The sequence below is a fragment of the Pezoporus wallicus genome, unplaced genomic scaffold (genome assembly GCF_028554395.1).
Source record: "Pezoporus wallicus isolate ANWC-B61680 ecotype Strahan unplaced genomic scaffold, APGP_CSIRO_Pwel_v1 contig_8806, whole genome shotgun sequence".
Lineage (NCBI taxonomy): Eukaryota > Metazoa > Chordata > Aves > Psittaciformes > Psittacidae > Pezoporus > Pezoporus wallicus.
In genome coordinates this window covers 318,763-344,913 of record NW_026641419.1, presented here as the reverse complement: position 1 = coordinate 344,913, position 26,151 = coordinate 318,763, and the positions used below count along the sequence as shown (strand labels likewise).

General features: G+C 40.1%; 1 protein-coding gene across 6 annotated transcripts in view; it reads right to left on the bottom strand.

The window, feature by feature from the left end:
* The window catches only part of CEP85L (centrosomal protein 85 like), a 139,329-nt gene that overhangs the window by 8,970 nt on the left and 104,208 nt on the right, over positions 1-26,151 (bottom strand). For all 6 annotated transcript variants that reach the window (XM_057423605.1, XM_057423606.1, XM_057423604.1 and 3 more), the window contains 6 exons: positions 19,597-19,718; positions 6,844-6,961; positions 4,599-4,775; positions 2,294-2,446; positions 1,879-2,033; positions 176-293 (listed from right to left, as the gene is read on the bottom strand). In XM_057423605.1, the coding sequence (XP_057279588.1) occupies positions 176-293; positions 1,879-2,033; positions 2,294-2,446; positions 4,599-4,775; positions 6,844-6,961; positions 19,597-19,718 (843 nt within the window). The remainder of the gene's footprint in view (positions 1-175; positions 294-1,878; positions 2,034-2,293; positions 2,447-4,598; positions 4,776-6,843; positions 6,962-19,596; positions 19,719-26,151) is intronic.

The window sequence follows — 26,151 nt, the reverse complement described above, 5'->3', positions numbered from 1 at the left end:
GAAATTCATGCAAAATAAATGCAGTGTACAGAAACAGACAGACACTGAAAAGAAATCTGAATTAGCAACAGATGTGTAATTCTTTAGTGAGAAATTTATTTCTAAAGTAAAAAAAAAAAAAGAAATAAAGAACTCAAGGTTAAAGATGCCAACAATGGATTACTTGCAGACTAACCTTACTGGCTTTCTCATTCTTTTCTTTGAGACATTCATTCTCACTCTGAAGCTGTTTTGTGTCCAACATGGGAAGGCGAATACCATCTTCCAGGCATTTTTCTACTTTTTGTTGTAAGCTGTCATTTAACATGAAAGAAAAATTAAGTGTGCTGAGAGAAACGAGGAGAGCTGTGTATTCTAGGGAAAAATTAGACAGTTGCACCATCTTCCAACCAGAACTGTTAAACCACACCTAGCAGAATCCAGACTTACAGAAGAGCAAACCAACAGTGGATGAATGATTGAAAAATCCTGAACTACTGAAGTGTCTGTGGCACCGTCAGGAATAGATTCATGCAGGAAAGGTTTTATAGGCCAGATTTTGTGCTACATCTCCCAAAAGGCACAGCTCCATCAGTTCAGTGTAGAAAAAGAAAGCAGACAGAAGCAAAGAAACTTTGTGGTTTTCATGGCTGCTCTGCGCTACTTTGGGAGGCAAGACAGCACCAGCATAGATCAATGGAATCTTCAAACCTCCCAAACTTACAGGTGCTTTAAAACCAGACTCTCTTAAAGGGGCATACACAACTCAAAACGGAGTCCAGAATGAGATGTTGCACTGACTACCGGTGGCCTATGCTTCAAGCCCCCTGTGACTTTTAAGAGGGAGCATTAAGAGCTGGCCGCTCTTGCCAGCTGCTCCCACACAAGGGAGCATAATCTTCAGACCCTCTGCAGTTTAACTCAAGCTCCTAGGTGTAGCTAGAGCCTTTGCCTGCTCACCTTGTCTCAGAAAGGAAATACATTTTATAAGTGTTTATCTTGCTGTTTAATTTAGAAACCAGAGGCCACCTCAGCTATTTGTTGGCTTTCAGAAAGATCGAAATGATCCCCCTCTAGATTATGAAGGCATGGAGAAAAAAGGTCTTTCATTGGTAAGAGGGAAACAATGTGTCAACAATTTGGTTGGCAAGGTGTCCCAACCAGCTTTCCTTTCATCATGGAAACACTTTCAGTCTCTTGTGGCATGCACCTTTAACCAATGGAGGGAGGGGGAACTGTAGTAACACACACATAAATTACTAAAAGTGACTCTCTCCTTCTTCTCCCTTCACCCTCTAAAAACGTTAAGAGTTTAAGTAGCTCCCCTGATCTAAAATGTCTCCATGCCTCATCTGAAATCTTCTCATGGATATCTGTCCCATTTCTTTTGCAGTTATGGAAGTCCAATGGCAGCAGATCAGCTACATCTGATTCTCCCTGTAAACACCCGCATCCTCAGTGAAAAGGTAAGAAACAGCTACAATTTATTTAAATCTTTGACCCTTCCCTGATACACCTGTCAGCTATTTCCAGGGAGCTTTTCCACAGCTGTGACAGGATTAGTTATCAAATAGGAGTGCTGACAGCCCCTATGCAATGCCCCTTTGCTGCACATGTTTATTCCATCCTTTATTTGGCAGCAGGGATGCCACTGCAGTGGTGTTCCACATCTTTAAAGAAAGGTAGAGAAGAGTGTCTAAGTCAGCCTCTTTCTTCTCTGTGGTATTACTTGCAACTTGACAAAAATAAAAATCTTGTTGAATTTTTTACCGCGTTACACTGTCATTCTGCATAGCAATACCTGAAAAATCACTAGCATTGTAACAGATTAAGAGCGCAAATAACATCAGGTAGGAAAGTTCATTTGTTCCCAGGCACAGGCCAAGCAGCTGTTCATACCTCTGTACTGTTGTGACCAGCTCTTTTTCTTTTTTCTTCTGACACACCAGTTGCAATTCTCTCTCTCTGCACTGTGATCGAGCCTCTCCAAGCTTCTTTTCTAACTCAGTCATTGTTTCTTGAAGTTGCTTGTTCTTCTCTTCTAGAATTTGCAGCTAACATAGGTTACATTAGTTAGACATGATGCCACATTTGCAGAAGGCCTTACAGCAGGCCACAGCCTTGCAGTTACCTTCTATATGATCTTAGGCCCATTTCTGAGCATGAGAAACCCTAGTAGCTACAAGTGCTTTCTAAAACATTGAAATACCTCTCTTCCTAAACAGAGGGAAAAATATGTTAAAACAGTAATGTTTGATAACAGATACTAGGCAGCTTAATTGTATTTTTAAAAAGTATACCAAAATCCCTTTACCTGTTTAGACTGCCCTTCTATATCATCCAGCGTTGGCAGGTCCGCCAGGTATTTTTCTAAGGTTTCAATCCGTTTCTGTTTTTCTTTGTTTTGCTCAGACTCCTTCTGGCATTTTTTTTTCAGGCTATTAATGTATCGGTCTCTAGTTTTAAGCTAGAAGAAATGAAGAGTACATATTTTACGATTACAGTGAAAAATAAACCTGCTTTGGAAGCAGAGCCTGGTCATTCTTCAAGAATTGTACTCTCAGCTGCATGAAAGGGTTGGTTACTACAGAAAACAAAACCAAACAATGATTAATCCCAGCAGCTCCAAGTCATAGATGCACGTGTAACCTCAAACCACAGTTGCTTCACCTCTCTCCAGAGCACTCCACCTGCCTTGTAAACTGAAAACACAATTCAACAATTAAAAATATTCTTAATTTTTCCACCAATGGAGACATTCATATGCAACAAATGGTCAGGAAATATTTTAGTCCATCCTCTTCCTCTGGCCTAGGAAAACAAAAGACAGGGACCAAGAACTTCACCCAACAAGAACTGGAGCCAAAAACCTGACTTTGATGCAGTCTGACAACTACATCAGAGGACATCAGAACAGTGGCTTTTTTAACACCTTTCCTACGTAAATCTTAACTGTCCACCAGCCTGCAAAAGGTTTTTTATATTGTGTTATCTTTGCCTGCATTCCTGGTACTTACTTTGCTTTATTACCTAAGTCAAAAATGTGGAAGGCAGGGGAGAAAAGAGTATTTTCCAGTCATAATGAAATTTAATGAGAAACAGTATCTTTATTGCTTGACTAAGGTGTAGTAATTCACAGATAACAAACACTTGTCACTGTAGTAAGCGCTAAGTGTACTTTTATTTCAGTGCTTCAGACATCCATCTCACTGAGAAACAAATGTATGACACTGTCAATGTCAGAGCTCACTAACAGAGCCTAATGAAAAGTTTAACTCCGTAATATGTGGAATTTTTTTCCAGAGATAGCCTTCTAGGTGGGGCCCAAAACTCAGGACTGCCAAAAGGCTGGGAATCTTTATACCTTTTATTTTATCAAGACCTCAAAACTGAACTTAAGGCAGTGATATAAATACACACACATAAGACAATGTTGCACGGTCAGAATTGCCAGGAGTCTGACAGTTAGCTAAGTGAATCCTTTCTCTGTTTCTCACATACCACTAAGGATGACAAGCTGACCAGTCAGAATACTCCAGTAACTGTGTGACAAGATTACATGGTTTCCAAATCTTCTTGTCCTGCATACACAGCATAGGGAATTTCCTCATCTGCAACTTCTCTCCTTCTAATAGCTACCGTGTTTGCCTTGGATTCCTCCCACCCTCTCTAAATCCCCAGCATCACCCCTAGAACTCTTTCCACCTTCTGCTGAGATGAAAAAAAATTGTTGCCTTTTTTTTTTCCTTGCTGTTCACTCTTGCTGACTCTCATGAGGGGAAAACAAGCTTTGGATTTTGTTGTTTTGTTTGTTTGAACTTCCTCCTCCATACACAGGCAGCTGTGTGTTAGACGTCACTTCATTGCTCCTACCCCTGGCACCTACATTAATATAAATACAAGCCCAGTAGTAAGGCCCAGTGATGAAAGAAGAGAGAGTAACAGTGACAATGTATCCCTAGACCACTTAATGGAACCACTTGGTCGATAGCATATTCTTGCTTGCAATAAAGGCAGGTTGTCAGACATTCAAAACTTCCACTGGATATTGCTTCAGCCTCCAAAAAAAAACCCTTGTCAACAGAGTTCTAAGAACACAGCTATCTAAGCCCCTTCCTTCTATGAGACTAAAGTCTACTTTGCATATCCTAGCAAAGCTACAAGAGAATTGCTCCTGCTGAGTAGGCACATAAAGGCTGGTAAGTGCATCTCAAATCATGAGAGCCACATCTACAAACCATGTTAAAAATAGGGATTTAATTTTCATACTTTCTATGTTTTTAAACAATATTTACTGTAATTATACTTCAAGCTACATGAATTCTTAGAGCTGAGCAGCTTTTCTTCAAGGCAAGTTTAACTGATACCTGGTTAAAACAGTCAGCATGATTGCTATTTCATCTTGTATCACTTTTTGGAATACATTAACTACAAGCTCAGATTTATCCATTGCCAACACCTACAATCACCATCTATCAATTTTTTGATACAGGTAGTTTATCTACCATTTGAAAATAGCTCAGCAATGCACATACTAAGTTGCTTTCTAGCAAAACAAAACATACACTGCTTTAACAGTGTTCTAACAAAAGGAAATTTGGAACATGAAAGACACTTACTTTCTCCTCCATCTTCTTTTTGTCCTCACTGGATTTGTTTGAAATTAGTTTTATAAATTCACTGAGTTGTAATTCCGTATTTCCAGATGCTACAAACTTTCGCTCAAGCTCCTCAAGGTAGGATGCTGATCTTTCTGAAACATGAGACTGCAGCGGTGCACTCTCATACTGTGGTTGCTTATGAAAAGAAAGAAAATAATCACACAAATGAACACACACAAATCACCATATAATTGAGCAGCACAGCAGAACACAGTCCTGCACTTTTTTTTCCCACTGCCAGGAAGGGTGGGGTTTGATTTTCAAACAGTGAAACACATGGGTAACAGCATGTATTTCAGGGACCTGGAGCAAAAATTACGAAATAAGAAAAAAAAAAGAATCTGGACACATTTACATTCACAACACATGGAAATGAACAGTGTGGGGCCACTTTCCGCCTCAGATTTCTGGAACAGATGTGACTTTTTCAAAATGAACCCCTTGAAAAACCAAACAAAGTCTTTTCAAAACAAATCACTGCCATTGCATTATCATACCATACCCTAGGAAGAAAAACACTCTATAAAATGGCTATGAATATATTAAAGTAAAAGATACTCCAATCTCAAGATCTTTCAAAAGCAGAACATTAATAGTAGTCAAACCCTAGAGCTATCACATCTGAGGTGCAGAATGGTGCAGGGACAAACCTGAGGCTACAGCTATCAGAAGGCAGGCCTCCTACCTTCTGCCCTGTATACCAAACCCCTCCTCCCTTTCCATTTCACGAAGTTCAAAATTACTCTTCCACCTCCACTGCCCACAGAAGAGGACAAAATGGAAATCAGCTGCATGTAGGATTAAAAAGGAGATGCATCCCATTAGGCCTTCAGTTTCAAGATTCTTTAAGTAACATAAATTGGTATCTTTAAAGAAGTTATAGACAGTATTTTTAACTAGTAAAATTCCTCCAGCAAAGCATTAAAAGAGATTAAAACCTCCATTAAAGGAGATTTGCATTTGTAAGCTAATCTTACAGGAGACACACAAATCAAACAGAAATCCTATTACATTATAAACTTTTAAACTCTTTGAACTACGGAAGATGAATGTATCTGCTGCTTATTTGAAGTCTACTACAGTATACTAAGATATGTAAACTAAAATTTCAGTTTCTGCAGTATTCCCCCCCCCCCCCCCAAACCTTTATCTTGACAGAATTTTGAAGCATTTTCTAAAAAAAAAAGACTTCCAAAAGCACCAAAAGCCACATTCCTATATAACTAAAAATGTTTCTAGGTACCTAACTTCACACTGAGGCTTCACTGAAATTTCTCTCCTGTCTCACACAAACCAGATTTTCACCTGATGCACAGCTGTGCTACTCCAAGGACATAATTAATGTCACGCTGAAGTATGCTAGCTGAGATCCTGGTGCAGCATTTTTGACAGAAAAAGATACGGTAATAAAATGGGGAAAAAAAGATATTTCTCTGCATACCTGCCTCTAACATTCTCTTTTTGCCCTGCCTTTTAGATATGTCAAGGTTTGGAGATGGAAAGTGTGTACGAAAACAGAGTAGCAGCCACAGTCCTAAAATCTGCATTTCACAGTTAGCCTATGCTAACCATAAAAAATGCTTTACACTTTCTGTTATTTGCACTAGTTAGGTAAAAAGCGGGACAGGTATGCCCAAAATACCACCACACATTCCCTTTCAGAGTAAGTGTTCCCTAGAAATACTAATCCATATTCTTTTTAGGCATCTTGTGCAAAGTTATTCCACCAGTCTGCCTTCTCACAAGCTTCTCAATAGACTTCCATCTAGTCTACTGATACAGCCTAACCACTCCTTTGGATAGTAACTCCTTCTCCTCTTCAGAAAACTTTTTATCAATTGTTTTAAATAATCCTCCTTTCAAATTACTTTATCACCTAATATCTCCCTGTATAACTGTGCTACATGCACTCTGTTAAATCCTTATTTGTACAGTGTCACAATCCCTCATTCTTACCCCATTTTTATCAGATTTCAAAACAAGTGTGTACAAAACGTTAACATAACTTAGATTTCTGTGAATGTAAGGTAAACTACAACACTCAGGAGTATTCTCCTCCATACAATTTATGGCTGTACAATTACACAGCCATCAATAATAAAAAACCCTCCACATTCTGGCCTGCAGTAAGTTGTGAACATGATTTTAGGTGTCAGTTACTGGGCAATGAAAAGCTTTGCTGAAAGAAAAATACCCATTCTACCTGCAAATTAGTCATGTAAGGTTCTTCGCAGTTCACAAGATGGCTCAGTCTTGCATGTTGAGCTCGTAATTCATTCTCCCTTATCTTCTGATGCAAATTGTTAATTTGCTGCTTTTGCCTGTAATACAGAGATTTTGTTTGAAAAGAAAAAGAATGGAACAGAGATTAAAAAGACATAGATCTTAAGACTACTGTAACAATGTACAGTATTCTTAAGAATACTGTAACAATGCTATTTGACTATCCTGGGTCTACATTACTGTGAGCATTTTCCCATCAGAGCCAGACAGCAACTAGTCTAGTTTACCACTAGAACTGGAATCTCATCAGGTTATGAGCTATTAAACTACAGTTGCCATGTAACTTTCACTTAAGTACACCCCAGAGAACCAGTACTCAATTGGCAATAATAAGCAAATCTTGCAGATTTGAAAGCTTTATCAATTTTGTGGGAGGCTTTAGTTGTCATTTGCTCATAGGGCCAGAAGTGTAAACACGAAAAAGTACAGAGAAAACAGAATGAAAACAGAAACCCCTCACACCTTCATTTTACTTGGATTTCTGTTTAACCACTCTCTTGCCAGAGCTGACTTTTGACACAGGTTTAAAAGGTTTCTAAATCAAGGGGAACAAAATGTCATTATATAAGATAGTCAACACAGCTTCCCAGGAAAATCTTTCTTTTTGCTTTGCTTAAGATTTTCTCAAACAACTGCTTTATACAAGATGCACCATACCCCTACGGTAAAATACCATACTGCGTACTAAACCAAAATTAACCTCTTACAGCAATCACTTGGCCAGTGTGCAGCAGAAACAGTATCACTACTACTTCACTATTTAATTATATCACAAATTATATCACTATTTAAATCATGACTGCATTTGAACTAGCATGACTGCAGGGCAAATACAAGCCAGGTCTCAGCCCATGCCCAAATCAGAGAGCCCTGTGAGGTGCGCTGTACTCTCTGTAGAGCAACAGGTACCTCAGTAACTGATTCCAGACTGGAGTTGTCAGCACCCATCAGAAACACACAGAGCAACTTTCTTAATGAACTTAGAACGAATTCTGTGCACTCCTTTACTTTCCCTTTTTCCTTCTTGTTTTATACTAGGATGTATTTACAGGCAAGCATGCAAACTGTTTCTCAAAGCATCATCTCTAAGCATGCAGTATGATTGGCTTTTATGGAAATAATGATGCTGAACCAAAATGAGAAAACCCAATCTTAAGAGGAGATAAACAGCAAATACAGGTTAACTTCAAGGGAAAAGAACTGCCTGTGCACACACTGGAAAAGCAAATCCTCCTGAAGTAGAGAAAAAGACCAAAAGTCAGTTTGCTTTTTTTAAAAAATTTGGGGAGGACCATGTTGAGGAAGAACATCTTGGAAATACCATGAATATACAGAACACATATTATACAATCTATAAACAAACACAAAAGATGTATTAGTTGAAAAGACACCGTTCCAATATCTAGATGAAACAAGCTTGTACAAATGTAAAAGGAGTATCTAACACTGAAAGTCTGTACAGTTTTGGTTTGTGTCCCTATGGTGGCACTACAAACAAAAAGCTGCAAACTTACTTTGGAAGAAACAGAATTGCAGATTATGTAAAAGAATATGCTCTTAACTTATAACAGATCTTATATGAGCTCAATAATTTGTATATTTGTATGTGAAAAGAGAAAACCTTTATGACCTTTGTGCATGCTTGGTCACAGATATCAAAATTATTTAGTGAGTTGTCTTAACCTATGAACAGAAGTAATTTTCATTTTTTTATCACCTTATTACTTACTAGACAGATCTATTAAAATACCCTTGCCCCATGTGCTTTAAAATCACTTATCCATCTGTCACTTATCCCTTGAAGGCACTAAGTGATTTTCTGTTTGTGGCTGATTGTAACTCAGCAGTACCTTCCTTCACTTCAATAGCTTGAACTAAACGCCACAGCCTGGAGTAAATGTTTCAGAGTATTTCTGAACTTCCAGTGTAGTTTGAACTACATTACCATATTTCCTTTCATAATCCTTTTCCTACCCTACCAAATCCCTGCAGGAAAAAAGGTGAGACAAATTAATCCGTGATGAAACAGAGCTGCTCTAGCACAGAGTGTAACCAGCTTGCCTCTTTTCACTCTGCAAAGCATGAAACTCTCCACTGTTACAAAACCCTGCCAACAAAACACACCACAGAAATATTTTAAGGCTGTGTAGATCCCACACAATACTTCTTCACATAACTGCCTCTCTGAAAATACCATTAACCTCATGGCACCCAGGAACAAAAATTCTGAAAACAGCCCAGCAGTCACAAGCAGAACAGAAGATAAACACCATAGAAACATATTTACTATTTACATACAATCTCATAAGTCTTTGGAGACTTCATACCAGATGCATTTTATCACTGATGTTCTCATATGCTAAGACAGTTTTAATCCTCTGTTAGCCCACTGCTGTTACTATTAATCCACTGCATAACCACAGGCTGTGAGCTCTATTTAAAGGGAATGTGGAAAGTTCAAATGGCTCTCACAAACACAGCTCACGTATTACAGCAGGAACACTATCCCCAGAAGCCTCCCTAGCACCAGTCAATCATCCCAACACTTTCAAAAAAAAACCTAAAACAACCAACCTTCAGCATTTAGGTGCTTTCAAGATTCTGCTCAGATACATGGCAACTGCCCCTCTGAGTAGGCCAAAGCCAGATATAAATGATCCTGAAACTGAGGTATTTTACCTTCTAGACAGGTATACTCTCATGAGAATGATGCTCTCACTTTGTATGTTTCTACATGCAGTGTTTATAACCTCATATGCATCCTTTGTGTTCACAGAGGGCCAGAGTAGAGCAAACTGAAATTCTCTAACTGCTGTGACCAGAGTCTCCTCCACTCTTCCCTTTCTCTGCTGCTAGCATCACCAAGTCTCCCCAGGGGCTCAAGAAGATTAAAAAAACCCTAGATTAACTCCCCCACCACCACCTTCCCTCCCTCTGACACTGGTGTTATGCAGCTGCACTTACACTGCACCTACCCTTTTTCCTGTAACTCAACACAGGAATTTCCAATCACCCAGTCTTACATACAGGACTGATGTCTTCAGACATTGAGTTCCTCAATCTTTTGTGATTCCAGAAGCCATCTGCATACAAGTGGGCACAGGCTGCAGCCAGAGCTCAAGATATGGGAAAATCTGACAGAAGCCCAACCTTGAGATTTGCATTTACAGAAACCAGACTGTAGCTCACACAACCAGGTTCAGTGAAATTACTGTGCCTAGGTACCACAGAAATTGCTCTCCTTCGCAAATCTTTTTTCCACGAATGTTACAATTCTATATTGATGGCAAAGTAAGAGTTATTGGCATATTATGTAAATGTCATGGCACTTCTCACATGGCTTCATTCAACTACTTTGTTCAAAGAGAAAACACTCTTTTACTTCAAATGTCTGCCTTGACACAACTCTAGCTCTTCCCCTCAGGCATAAAGAGAAAAGGAGGCGATACCCTTCTCTAACATCATCAGCCAATCAAAGGGATGTAGAAGGTGGAGAAAACTGTTAACAAAAAAGTCACAAAAGGCAGGAAACATAGAATAGAAACACAGAATAGTTAGGGTTGGAAAGGACCTTAAGATCATCTAGTTCCAATCCCCCTTGCCATGGGCAGGGACACCTCACACTAAACCATGTCACCCAAGGCTTCATCCAACCTGGCCTTGAACACCACCAGGGATGGAGCATTCACAACCTCCCTGGGAAACCCATTCCAGTGCCTCACCACCCTAACAGGAAAGAATTTCCTCCTTATATCCAATCTAAACTTACCCTCTTTAAGTTTTAACGTGTTACCCCATGTCCTATCACTACAGTCCCTAATGAAGAGTCCCTCCCCAGCATCCCTATAGGCCCCCCTCAGATACTGGAAGGCGGCTATGCTCCACGCAGCTTTCTCTTCTCCAGGCCAAACAGCCCCAACTTTCTCAGCCTATCTTCATTTTCATGAAAAACATCTTTTTGGGAGGGATACTTACAAGTATTCCTTATTTAAATTGATGTTTCAGAGGAACATGTCATGAAAAGTGTACAGACTTAACTCCTCCCTGCGCTGCTCCCAGATACATTCTTTTCCAGGGAATGCAGCTGAAGTGACAGGTTATCCAACATACTTGACTTAAGTGGAGGCTACTTGCTCTATGGTCCCCTATAGGCAGCTCTTTTGTCTCAATTCCCACGTTAGTCATTTACATTCTAGCTAAGTTATTTACACAAAACCCTACACATAGGGTTACAAAGTAACAACTTTGGCTTCCAGTTGTTGTAAAACACACACACCTTTTGTTCTCTTTTCTTCTGTTTCCTCAAACATTCATTATTTTTGCAAACAAAATTTCAAGGCTCAGCTGTGTTTCACTACTGCAGATCAATGATACTTTGTAAAGGAAGGAAAAGTTAAAGACCTGTCATGGCGGATGGTACAATTCTCTTGCCTTTCCCAGCATTACCAGCTATTATCCCTACAGGAACTGTTGGCAGTAGAGAACAGGCCACCTGATGAAGATGTTGAATCTGAGTAATTATTTTTATGGTGTTTAAGGAGAGCAGTTCCCCTTATCTGACTTCCTGCCTGCCACAGATACTTCCATTCCCACACAGTAATTTGTGCTGAGCCCAACAATTTAAATCAAACCGAAGCATGTCAATCATCAGGAAGCTGCTAAAAGCCCACACTCAAAAGACTGAAAGCAATGAAGTGACATATGTCAGCACAGTTCTGACAGGTCTCTGCCAGTGTCCTGCTGACGAAAGCAAAAGCCCTTGATCCTGAATGCCACTGTGTTTGGGGAGAAAGTAAATTCTGAGCATCAAGTGTACAAAAAGGGTGGTTCACTAAATCTAGCTCAAACTTCTATCTTTCTGATGCTAACGGAAGGGGGGACAAAAGTCAATCCCAGAATACTTTCAACCAATTACACATCTAAGGAAAAAAACACTTTCTGAGCCTTTGCAAACTGCAAAAAAAGAGCCCATCAACTATCCCATTTTCTTGTAATGAGCATTAGTTGTGCCCTAACACTAAGTAACTGTTTCTAGCTTGCCTAAATCCAGGTCTGTAAATAAGGAGCTCACTTGCAGTTGGTATATGCAGATGACAAGAAGAAAATGCACTAACACTGTGCTGCCCTGTCTGTTTGCAGAGAGGCTGTTGGCATCCCTTCTGGGTCCTGGCACTCTCAGCACCTCACTGGCTAATGGATTCATGCTCCCTGGCAATCCCTGGCCCTTGTGGGGCTGGAAGGGAGGGAGCAGAGTGAGGAGTTACTGAGGTTGAAGAAGCTCTAGGATAAAAATCAGGGACAGGCTTGTGGTAATATGTGGACCTGTTAGAGTGAGTCCAGAGGAGGGCCACAAAGATGCTCAGAGCACTGGAGCACCTCTCCTATGAAGACAAGCTGAGATAGTTGGGATTTTTCAGTCTGGAGACAAAAAGACTCAGGGAAGACTTTGTAACAGTTTTCCAGTACCTAAAGGGGGCTTACAGGAAACATGGAGAGGGACTTTCTACAAAGGCATGTAGTGACAGAATCAGGGGGAATGGCTTTAAACTGAAAGAGGGGAGATTCAGATTAGATATGGAACGAATTCTTCCCTATGAGGGTGGTAAGACACTGGAACACATGGTCCAGAGAAGCTGTGGCTGCCCCATCCCTGGCAGTGTCCAAGGCCAAGTTGGACAGGGCTTTGAGCAATCTGGTCTAGTGTGAGGTGTCCCAGCCTGCAGCAGGGGATTGGAACTAGATAATCTTTAACATCCCTTCCAACCCAAACCATTCTATGATGATTCTATGAATATGAACAATGCTAGCTCAGAGTAAAACTGTGGGGCTGGTCCCTAGAGCTGGGGCCCTGCAATAATGCTGAAGAGACAAGAGCCCAGGCAACAACACTGCTGTGGCTCTCCTTCCCCTCCCTGGACATTGTGGGTACCATGCAGCCAAGCTGCCATCACTAGAACAGGGACTTCTGCCGCGGCCCTCCCCAGCAGTGCTATGCAATCCAGAGATCTGGTGCTCTTCTGCACATCAGTCAAGGGAGAAAGGCAAGCCAAATAATGGCCTCAGTGATAAGTGCACCACCTTATCAGGACATTTGTATTTAAAGGTCAGACTCAGAAAACTCTTAAAGGCAGGCTAGGGAGTGACAAAAAAAAGGCTTTGCATATGTGTTTCAATTACGTGTCTGCTAAATTTGTAGTCTCTGCCCACAAACAGCGAGGGGCTGCTTCTGCTGGTGCATATTCCCTGTGCCACTATTTGCAGACAAACATGGCAGCCAAGCTTCCCTCATCCTGGATGACTGTGACTCTACTTACAAAACTGGCTAGAATCCAGAGGAAAACCACTGGTGCCACTTCACAATAACTGGATCCATTTAAACGAGTAAAAAAAGAAGCTACAGCCGTTAAGAGTAAAGTATCAATGGGGGAGGCAGATGTTGATTTTGATTCATTTGTAGTTCTGTCCTTGAGCTCAAAAAATCCCCTTTGAAAGCTCTCAATGTACAAGCCTGTCTTCAGAGACCAGCATCAATAATAAATAAACTGCTTAATATACAAACTGCTTCTCTGTATGTCTCAAAAATAATAGTAGGACATAACTGACATTCACATAATTTTCTCATATTCACACAGGACAAGCCAACTGTGGACACATGCTTACAGACACTCATACATGCATTCATCTGGAAATAACTTACATTTTCTTCAACCTGGCATTAACTCATCTATTCTCCATAAACTCATCTTGCCCCTCACTTACTCTAACATGAAAAAGCCTTTAGAAATCCATGTCTGTCAGAGAAACACTTCCTCCCCTCAACTTTTAAGAGATTTAAATTACTGTAAATCTAGGTGCCCCACTACACTACATAGTCCCGCTACTACTAAATCCCTTTATCTTCTATAGATAGACCTGTATAGGTCTAGTATCTACAAAGACTTCAGGAACATTAGAACAGCATTTTCCCCAGCACTAAAGAAGGAACACTAGTGACTTCATAACAAACCAAATGACAATCGATGCTTACCTTAAAAAATTATGAGTTAGTGAGAAGGAGCTGCTTTATATAAAAACGCCTGAGCAGATTTCCTCAGAATTGGGATGGAAAGTAGAATGTAATATAGATCCTTCTGTATTGCAATTTATTCCACATGGCAGCTGGAGATATGCTGCTTTGTTTCGTTGCTTAAGAAGCTGGACACTAACTTTTATATCCCTTTGTTCTAAAGGCATGATCCCTTGGGACCACAAGTCTAAACGTGCAGAGTACTGACAGGGAAAGAGATCAGTAGTAAAAAAAGTCCTAAAAACAATGGGAATATGTTTTTCATAATTTGGAAGACAATGCCAAAGAACTCCAATACCAGCAAAGCTCTTGAGAAAAGATGATCTCAAACTTCCTATGCAATAACATCTGTTTTAAGAGCCTGCAGTTCAAAGTGAACACTACCTTTCCACCAGTAACAACTTAAGAGGGGAACACTACCTCTGAGAGTCAAGAAGTGATTTTTTTCTGTTTCAGCTGCTATTTTTAAATGACTTTTCCGAATTGATGGAAGTTTGAAATGCTAGCCTGACCCATGGGAGGTAGCTAGTGCTGAATCAAGGCAGGCAAAAGCACAGTCAGCAACAGTATGCTGTGGGCTACTTTGTCAAGGGGGTGTGTGGCATGAGTGGGACACACTGTCTGCTCAGAGGACTGCACCCTCCCTTCCCATGGTGGGAAGTTTTCCACTTCTGCAGTCTCCCAATAAGATGAATACAGAGTAAGCCTTGCACCTCCCTGCTGTTCTCAGCTCTGCCAAATATCAGAACTTTCTAAAAGCATTTTTATCTACAGAACAGAAAAGAGCTTGGCACCAGTTCCACAGACAAAGATCTGGGATTACAGCTGACCAACCAGAGGGAGGCCTGGACTGGCCAGTTTGGACACTGCAGGCAGGGAAGGTTCACTAATCAGCTGGAGAGGTCTCAAGGAAGATGAAAGCCAACAGAGGTCTAGAAAACATGACCTAGGAGGAAAGACTAAGTCATATTAGAAAAAGTTTTCAAAGTTTTAGCTAATAAATCACCAAACTGTCCAACCCAGAAAGGCAGAATATTAACTACTGCAGAGAGCAATTAGCACTGACATCTACCAGGAGTGACACTACTACGCAGCATGTTCTCCCTAGGGCCTGGCATACAGGTCCTTTGTAGCCCTACATCCTCTCATTAGTGCCAAGTTTAAGGTTATTATGTGAAAATGAATGTTGACAAATTCCATTTCATGACAAAACTATGCAGTACCAAATCTTCCTGAAAGTTTACCAGCCCAAGATACAAAAGCTTCAATCACAAGTTACCTGGGTGATGGGTAGTGTCAGAAAAAGATAAATGTACCCTTTCCAGGCTTATTGCAAGCAAAGAACATTTTACACATAGCAAGGCACTCTGAGAAGGTTCCTCACAGCCCTACTCCCTGAACAGGACTCACAGTTATATATGCATATGCTCAGACCCTTGGTGGAATACAGCTTCAAAGCCTTCTCAAAAATCACTCAAGTGGATATATGAAAGCTGATTATCTTAACAGACCATCCCAAATTAAAAAAAAAAATATAGCTTTACACTATCAGTAACATGAGCACTATTAGAGCACATACAGTTTGATGTCAGTGACTTAAGTCAGGACAGTTTGACACAAGGCAAGGAAAACCTAATTCTCTTGCCCTGGTGAAAACAAGCACAGTTCACCTATGGATGGAAAGCTAATGATTTAGCAACTGTTTTAAGAATGCAAATGTTATTATGCCCTGAGGAATGGCAGCCACTCACTAGAATTATACTTCTGTATCTACCTTTCTTTAAAAAGCTGTTCAAATGCCCTTAAGCTGTCTGGAAGAGAACAGCACTCAGCTCCACATGCACAAGCCTGGACTGCATGCAGCGTTATTCTCAGCAGCTTATGTCATATGTTCAGATATTTGGCATTTATTCATGTACCCCCTACACACGGTTCCTGCCAAACAAACAGCGCCAGGACCACACTAGAGACATTCACAGTGGCTGGCCAGCCTCAAGAGACGTTCACAATTGTACCAAACACTGTAATTTCACGGTCGTGAATGTACTGAACAGAGGAGCCACACAAAGAATTAAAATGTGATGCTGTAATTTTCTAAACCAATACAAGCACTGTTGGCTCCCTCTGGTGCTAAATATACTGTAGTGTTACATACGAACCACCAGAGAAGTAAGGCAAGGATATAATCCAATTATTTTGTACAGTAGGTGACAGACATTCTAGTAATAAGTGTTACAGCAGCAGATTTCCTCCTGCAGGTAAAATCCGTAAGTCCTTATTCACAGCCTGTACCAATAGTGCTTATCTGGAGAATATAAGACACACACCTTGAAGAACTGATCCCATACACACACTGATAGTGACCCCATACACACACATACCAGGCTCCCTTCCTCATGCCACATTCTAGCTTCCTAAAAGTAGTTTCCACCTTGTTTTTTACAAGCAGACTTAAAAACCATCCTCAGGCTATAATTCATTAGATTGGCTGTGATTCCTACAGCAGTTTTAAAAAGCTAACCCAAACCCACTTTTAAAACCACCCATTTATGCTACTCTGTACATTTTAAATATGCATTTGCTATGCTGGACAGACAACACAACACAAATCTTTTTAACTAACCTATTATTAAATCTGCTGTTCAACAAAGTGTATACAATAAAAATCAAGTCACTTGTAGTCAGAGAAGCAAATGGCTGTTTGCGTTTTTTAAATATTCTATTCACAGCTTTGACCTTCCAGTGACACACCAAAGTACCCAAGAATGATGACTTGCATTGTAAGCATTATTCCTTGAATCGTTGCATCGTTTTTAACAACTATCTGAAACTTGCTTGCAGCTGTTCCAAACTGCTACATTTCTGATGCAAAGCAAGGATGTTTAAAAATCTAGTCCGGAAGGGCTGGATTTTTGTTGCTTTTATATCATTGAGTGGGAAGAAAGGAAGCAGGCAGCAGGTTTCTTTTTCCTTCCCTGGCACCTCCTCCCTTTCTCAACAAGATAAAGGTAGAAAAGTTTAAGGATACTGCCCCATACGGAGCTCCCTTTGCTTACTTATCAGCAGATTTAAGCACTGCCATGCAGAACAAGGTGTGTGGTTGGATTTTAATCTCCTCCACCTCCTGGATTAGCAGCACCCCACTGTAATTCCCAACAGAAGAGAGTTTAAGCTTAAAAAAAATGGTAATGTCCCTGTGGTTGAAAAGTGAGGATGGTGACAAGGGCAAGAGAAAGGTGTTCTTCGTATGCTTGTTTTCATCCAGCTGTTCCTTGTACCCGTCAGCAGCAAACAGCTGGGACTGGAGCATCATGTGGGCTGCTAACCTGCTCCAACAGCTTCCAGACAGCTTCTGTCTAGCCACAAATAAACAAGTCTTGTAGGCATCCTCCAGTTACCGGTTTGTAAATTCACCATGGGATATGGCTACACCTTTTAAAACTCCATGAAAACCACAGGTACGAAAGGGTCTTCTCGGCAAACAGCTACTACCAAACCTCAGTCAACGGAAGAATTCCTCCTCCGCTTCCTGAAAGCATAAATTCTATAATTTAACTACCACCATATTGAATCCTAATTAACCACACTTTAGCAAACTTGATATTTTTATTTTAAGTCACCATAAATTCAAATTCTGAAAAGAAGTTTATAAGCACAGTAAGACCAGGAGCTGGAAGACCTAGATTTACTCTCAAACATCATCTTGACTCTCAGTGCAAAGCCTGTGTCCCCAGATGTTAAATATGGGTAATATCAAATTTTCCCCTTCATTTACCTTGAAGAAAGGTAGTATTCACAGTTAACTTTTATTAATATCCATCTAGTAAATGTAACGCCATCACTTTATAATGGGGTTCTGTTTGTAGGATTTTGAGCAGCAGCAATGTACTGCTTTCTCCATGAGTGAAACCAAAATTATTTTGTCATAGAAAACACTATCTCCTGTTAAAATTAAAAATTATCTCTTTAAATATGAAACATTGTTTTATACTAATTTTAAATAATACAAATCATGTATTTCATGTGATTTTATTTAACTCTAAAATAGTAACTTCTAAGGCAAATGTTTTTCCTAAATGGAGACTCCATATTAAAAAAGAGCTTTTTCTGTGATGTATTACTATATAACATTATTATAATTTACAACATGATTAACTGTGACACCAAGTGTATTTAAAGGAAATGCCTGTAACATCACTAAGTGGTCTTCGTTTTGCTTCAGTAGCTTCTAGGGGGTATTCTGCCTTTTCAGAGAAATGAAAAGGAATCATCTCAACCAACTTCTGGTCAGAAATCCAGAAAGTACAATATTCATTATTGTTAAGTTACACAAATGTATTACTTGTACATAAAAAGAAGCAGCACACTGCCGGTGGATATCAAGAAATAGCTTTTCTTCCTCAACACGGACAGTATTGTGTAATGTTAGCAGGCAACTACGTTATAAGCTGTCACTTCAGAAACTTCACCATTGAATGTAAGCATCTTTCCAGTGTGAAAAGAATAATGTGAACTGCCTCTGTAGCTGCCACTGGATAACAAGCCTTCATACAGAGTGCAGAGGATTATATGCTCTGCAGAGACACCAAAGACTGCTGCTAGCCATCACGGGCAACATATTTCCAAATGCTGCTCACAGCTTGGGCCCCGAGAGGTGAGCTGCAGGTTATACAGCATTAATATTGATACAGCAAGCCTGAAAAAAAACACTGTAATTTAGATAGCCTTTAAGCAGCTGATCAAAAGGCTCTGACGGGGGAGATCGAAGCAACAGTTAAAGGATATTTCCATTTTAACTGCTCATCTGCTTGGAAGATCACCACCTCTCCAAGAGGGCTGGCAGAGTGCGATGGCGTGCCCATGCCACAGGTCCTGCAGCTTGTACCTTTGTGTACCATCTTCAGCTGCAGAGGCAGATAAACGCACACTAAACGCCCCATCGAATTGAGTAAGCTGATGCCAAGCATCATCGCTACATTGCCAGCAGAGTTACTGAACAGATTACTAGGGGACAGAAACACCTTAAACTGCTGCATTTCCTTGCTCTGTCACAATAGAGGAAGGAAAAGATCTTGCACAAACATAATCCTCCCGATCCCAAAGTAAATTATGCCCAAAATGTCCACCCATTAAAAGAAAGGAACCGGTACATGAAGTATAAAACATTCATAATGAATGCCTGACATTCCTGTGATCAACACACACCTGCTTTACACAGCTCTCCTCATGCTGTAGAGCAAACTATCAATAAGAGGACGCAACTATTTCAAGATCAACCACTCTTCCCTCAGCCACAAGCCAAGACTTTATTATTGAAACACAGACTGAGCCAAATGACACTTATGTCAAATATATAAGCACCCTTCTTAAATGTCCTACAAGCAAACTCAAGCCCTTTATTAAAAGCACATTTTCTGGGTTAAGGCCTCATTTTATCCAAACATCAAGAATTCCTACAAGGATTAGCTCTCACGTATTTTTGTACAAATACATGGACCGGAACCTAACAACTTTACTGAGTAAGCACCTCTCCTGCAAGTCAGTTTCTACATCATAGCTTTTACATCATCTAATCAGTGCAGCAGGAGCTCTGAGCAGGTTACTCACCGATCAATCACAATCTCCTTCTGTCTTAGCAGACCCTCTTTAATTTTCATTAGAGATTCCCAGTTGCTGAAGTCCTGATAGCTGGTAGCTGGGTAACTCTGACGAGATGTTCCACTTGGAACCTGCATAAAATAATTGTAAAATTAGCCTCCTAAACAACAGAGGTAAATAATATCCTAGATACCTATCTGGGCATTTAGATGCGGCATTTAGATTCTGACACAACAAGCGGTTTGTTGTTTCAGAAACCTGACAACTGTTTTTCAGTTTAATTCAGATTTGCTTTATGTAAAACAATCTTATTTATAAAAAAGTTTCTTGAAACAAACTTCAGCCCAGTGCCAGTGATTTAAACATTTTTTTTTTTTTTGTAATCATTTTACATAGTTACAACAAACATCACAAAAATGTTCAGATCCTGCTGCAGTTCTTGTAAGCACTGCAAACAAGTTGGCTTGATAGCTTTAGACCTGCTGGCAGCTGCAGACAGCTGTTAACGTTCACTTGCTTGACTCCCACCTGTAACTTTAGCATATAGAAAAAAAGAAATTCCCCTTGATGTGTGTACATTTAAAGTACAGAATATGGGAATACAGTTCTGGTTAAATTCTGTTTCCAACAATAAACGTTTCACAAGTAACAGGTTTCAGGCTTTCCGTTCATCTTCACAAAAGCCAGGCTATGTGCCTTACAACGGATGGAGGACTACAGTTGAACTTAATATGAACCAACAACATTATGGTTCGGAAGAAAAGTAAACAACTAACTAGGACGTTTTATCCAGAAAATTTTTATACTCAAACATAAAAAGTCTTACAAATATTTGTATCAGGAATCCACATAAGGGAAAGTTTTAGTTTGAACTTTCGTGATCAGAATGAGGGATCCCAGCATTAGCTACCACGAAGTATCACCATCCTCCACCAGTTTTTTTAATCCTGAAGAAAAGATTTATCTTTTTATTCTCTGGGAGGCACCCTGGCCTATCTTGCCTTTTTAAGTTTTTGGGAGAAAACAGAAGGAAAAAGGTGAAAAATAAAATATCCCTTTTTTATTATTTTAAATAGATTTTAGGCTGTTTGTACTTGTACTGCTCTAAAATGTTTTAAATTTAATTTGAAATTACAATAAACTGTATTAAGACCAAGACATATCATCAGCAATTAAGGTAAACAACTGTCAAGCAGCCCATGCTTCTTCCTGTGAATTTTAATACTGAATGGAGAGAATTCATTGCATAAAAGCCCCAAACCATAATGTGCTGGTCAGGAACCACTACTAAAATGGACCAAAACACATTTTCCATCTTTTCATCATAACTTAGAATCAGAGACAAAATGACATGACTTGCTAGTTTTAAAATCTTTCAAGACTGTCACACACACACTCCTCTTCCCCTAATCTTGGGATAAACAGTGCATTTGAGGAAAAGTAAAATAATATTAAAGGGAAATTTTATCTTTAAGTGGTTCACTGATTTATAAAATCATAGAATGGTTTGGGTTGGAAGGGACCTTAAGATCATCTAGTTCCAATCCCCCTGCCACGGGCAGGGACACCTCACACTAAACTATGGCACCCAAGGCTCTGCCCAACCTGGCCTTGAACACCACCAGGGACGGAGCATTCACAACTTCCCTGGGCAACCCATTCCAGTGCCTCACCATCCTTAGAGTAAAGAACTTCTTCCTTATATCCAATCTAAACTTCCCCTCTTTAAGTTTGAACACATTGCCCCTTGTCCTGTCGCTACAGTCCCTAATGAAGAGTCCCTCCCCAGCATCCCTATAGGCCCCCTTCAGATACTGGAAGGCTGCTATGAGGTCTCCATGCAGCTTTCTCTTCTCCATGCTGAACAGCCCCAACTTTCTCAGCCTATCTTCAAATGGGAGGTGCTCCAGTCCCCTGGAGATCATCCTCGTGGCCCTCCTCTGGACTTGTTCCAACAGTTCCATGTCCTTCTTATGCTGAGGACACCAGAACTGCACACAATACTCCAGGTGAGGTCCCATGAGTGCAGAGCAGAGGGGCAGGATCACCTCCTTCGACCTGCTGGTCACGTTTCTTTTGATGCAGCCCAGGATACGGTTGGCTTTCTGGGCTGCAAGCACAGGCTGCTGGCTCATATGACTACGGTTAATATTCCTTGTTCCATACTCATTCATAATTACATCCCCCAAGCAACAAGACTAACAGAAAGCATTTGAAAATTCTCTCAAATATGGTGCCTAAAGAAAAGCACCTATAGAACTGCTTACTGCAAGCACATTCTAGGTTTGAAAGTTTTGTGGGAATAAAATTTGTAGCATCTGCAATGTCTGGTAAGTCAGTTCATTAAACTCATGGTTGTTCAAGGAAGTTATGTTAAAGATGGCACTGTGCTCTACTAGGAGGCAAGGAATAGCGAAGCTAAGTGCTGCCTGGATTAAGATCTACTCGTTTGTGATGGAGGTAACAGCTGTCTTGCTTCATCTTTCATGCACAGTGACCAATATTACCATTAAAAAAATCATAATTCGGTGGCATCACCTTAGCTCCTTTTTGTTTGGGCAACCATCTAATAAGACTTAGGAAAGATACCAAGTCATGACTCTTCCTGTAAGTAAGACCTGTGTGGAGTCTTTAAGGATCAATTAATCTAAATTTAACCTTGCCTGGGTCACTCAATCCAGACCAGATAAACTTCAAAGTTGTGTCTGGTGCTTACAGAATACTTTAGGATAGTCACATATTTTTTTTGTATTACAGTTATCCACATGACTGGCTGAATTAATAGACACCAGCTCAAAACTATTTCAGTGAAAGCCTCTTAGTCACAGATGCCATGTCATGCAATATAAAGTGACAACATCAGGAACTATCACTGTACACTATGTCATGATTTTTTTTCCTTTGCTTCTCCCACTACAGTGCTGAAGAATGCTTTTCTATATCCCCCTCAACAGCATTACACCACAGCCAAAAAAAAAAAAGATAAACAGTCCTTAATGCAGTTGTGATTAGATAAGTTTCAGAGCCAGAAATTCCATCTCTACCCAAAAGAAACATCCCACAAGAGTCTGACATGATAAACGAGAAATATATGGCTTTATAAAGCAAATCAACCCTTTTAGGGTGAATTTTGTCTTTAAACTACAGAAACGAAGAGATTAAACACAACTATTTAAGTATGAACCCATCTTAACTGGAATTCTAGAAGTTACCAGTGGTTCTCTAGCAAAATTCTTCAAAGGAAGCCCCTTACTTCAATCTAGCACCTTTGCAAACTTAATAGTTTGCCCTAAAATTAGAAAGAAACTCTTCAACTTTGGTACAATAAGTGCTTATACATGAAGCCAATTAAACATTAAAGCTGCTGAAAACCAAGGCAAGAAGTTTTGCAAATTTAAGAACAGACTAGTATTTTGTCCATTAAATGCTACTAGTGGTGTTGGTTTGGTTTTTAACTTATTATAGAAGGCCTCCTTAGCTGATTGAGGTGCTTTTGGCTTTGGAATATAGCTAACCTTATGGAGTATATACATATGTAACAACAAATAGAATATTTTGTATTATAACTGTGTGCTTCAATTTGTCACTCTGAACAGATGAAAACAAGAACAAAAAAAATTGTTTCTGATATCATGTTTCAGCCAATTAAATAAAAAAAAAAGCTAAAATTACTTCTTAGCACTTCCAAGAATTACAAGACACTTGACTCATTTATGAGCACGTGGTGTTGACTACTCCAAACAGCTTTCTAACTGCTTTGAATGGTGTGGCAACATACAAGTGGTCCATTTACACTCAAGTATTTTCTCTCCCAAGTACACAAACCAAATAATGAGAGCAAGCTACACTTTTAGGACTAATATACAGAAAGCCATACACAACTTAAAGTCCTCAACTTGAATTCTCCACAGCTACAAAGCAAAATACCAGCCTGAAAACAGCACTCTTTTCCATCTGCCCTATAAAATACAACTATTTTTGTCACCTGGCACCTTTTCCAAGAGTTATCAGCCTACTGTTCAGTTAAAACAGTATCCTTTGCACAGTGGCGTCCAAAGGTCCACACTAGCTCGTTTTTTGACAAGGGCTTGGCCTTGACTTTCACAACCTGGCAAGCCTTCAAGTCACTGCTGAGGCACAGCTAGCTGCTGGGGGAAAAAATATATTAAGAAAATCTTTCCTATGTTAGCCTATATGCAAATATTTATTACCAGAACACATATTACTGACTGATTCCATCATGTTTCTTAACAGTGGGAAAATAATTTGTCTCTGGACAATGACATTTGAATAAGTTAGGCCAATCATGGCTGCGGCTTTACTTGTGCTAATCAAAATAATCTCCTCCAAACATGCTTGTCGTTTCAGCCTAAAGCAGTTCAGTGTCTCAGCACAGAGTAGCACAGCACTCCCTGTAGCGTGCTGTATTACGAAGTAAAGGTGTAGTCCAAAAATGACAAAGTAAGAGCTAATCTCACAGAATCGTGGAATTATAGAATCACAGAATGGTTGAGACTGGAAGGGACCTTAAAGCTCATCTAGCTCCAAGCCTCCTGCCATGGGCAGAAACACCTTCCACTAGACCAGGTTGCTCAAAAGCAGCAATGGATTTTAACGTTTTTTTTTCCTTGAAAGTTGCAGTTTAAATAATTTAGCACTATCTCTACTACAGCTGTAAAGTTTTCACAGCCCATTACTAACAGCGAGGAGAGCAACAAAAGTTACGCAAAGTAAATGATCCCTTTCGGCCAACTGCCTGTGCTGCCCTGCTATCATTAACCCCCCTCTGCAGGTATCATTCCTCTCTCTCTCTGCATTTTACAGGCATTCAGTATTCAGGAGAGAGAGAGTTCCTTAGCAGCAGCTAATCCAAAGCAAAAAAATTGCACAACCAACGTCAGCAAGAGCACAAAGGGTTCCTTTTATTCATCTGACAGTGGAGGAAAGGAATAGGAGTGTTTGTATAGAAGTGTCTTCACAGGTTGTGCCTCAGGGACACAGCACTTGCCCTACCACCTCACTGAGCAATGAGGGAGAAAGAAGAGGTGGATGTGGCATCAGCAAGCCCAAATGGAGTATTATCACAGAGAAGCCTCTTGCTCTTTGCTTCCCTGTGATGGGAAAAGGATTAGATCTGTAAAGGCAGAGCAGACATCCTTGATGAACTCTGCAGCTGCTCCCTTCCCTGGGTAAGGAAAGAAGGGTTTACCCATTGCTTCCTTCCCACCCAGATTTCCTCCTAACATCAGGCCAAGTGATTCAGTTCAACAGCAACGTTAATTCAGACAACCCCGAGGACCATCCATCTTCTTGCCAGCAAAACAAGACAGGGCTAGGGGCTCTCATGCAGGAAAGCTGAGAGGAGGCTGCAACCATGGAATCAGGCCTTAATTGCAAATCACTTTAAAAGGAAGGCAAGGAATCATTTCTACAGAAAGTGCCTACTAGAAAGAACAACCACAAAGCAGCACCACAACAGATTCCCAGATGGGTAAAAACAAGGCAATGGACAGAGACAAAAAATCCTGACTTGGGGTATCTGTATTTCACCACCACCTACCTACCACTCCACTCTGTTCCGCTGCTGCCATTTAGGGAAGACAGTGTTTCTGCTCAGCAGGATATAACCACTGCAATTCTTGGCAGCAATACCTAGGCTGCATCACATTTTGCTGTACTTACACAAATCTCCACCAGTCATGAGGGAGAGAACATTTAATCATGCCCTTGGACCCTTATTCCAGCCATTGGTACACGTGGCAATCTTTAGGGAATTTTTAAATGGAGGACATAATTAAAATCAAAATTGAGCCATCATTGAGTTGTGAGGTACTGATTAATAAAGTTGAATCACAGAGAGGTCAGCTCTGCCAACCGAAGTGGTGAAATCTAGCACAGAAAATACATAAATAAATAAAATGAGTAAGGCTTGGAAAAAAACATCCCTAACACATACTTTACACAGACAAGCAACCTGCAAATTAATATAAGAGGGATCACAACTAACAGGGGGAATAAACTTGATAGGAGTTCACAATTTAACCTGCCTGAAAATCAGCTTAATGCAAGTCTGAATTGCCCATGTACAATATGTCGCATCATGGAGAAAGTGGGTGAAGAAAAAACAGTGACTTTAAATAGCTCTGAAATACATCCAGCTGGAAAAACATGTTTGGTTCTGGCCTTGTACTACCAGAAAGTCACTGAAATAGTGGAACATGTTCAAGGAAGAACAACTCTAAAGATTAAAAACCTTAGAGTGATAAGTAAAGAGCTAAATACCACAAAGGCTAAAGAGACATGAAATCTGCCAACAAATACTTTGTTTCCTAGGCTGAAAGTTCACACAAACCAAGGTTGATGGAAGAACAATATGACAATTTGGGGTACAAGTATGGGAGGAAAAAGATAAAAACACCAAAAAAACCCCAAGGAAATTAAAAACTGGGAGAAAAGTAGCATCTCACAAACAATTGAAAGAAGATTCAGATTTTAGGATCTACACTGAATAAAGTTTAGGAACTGAAGGGCAAGCCAGTCCTTGATGATGCATCAGGACTTCTC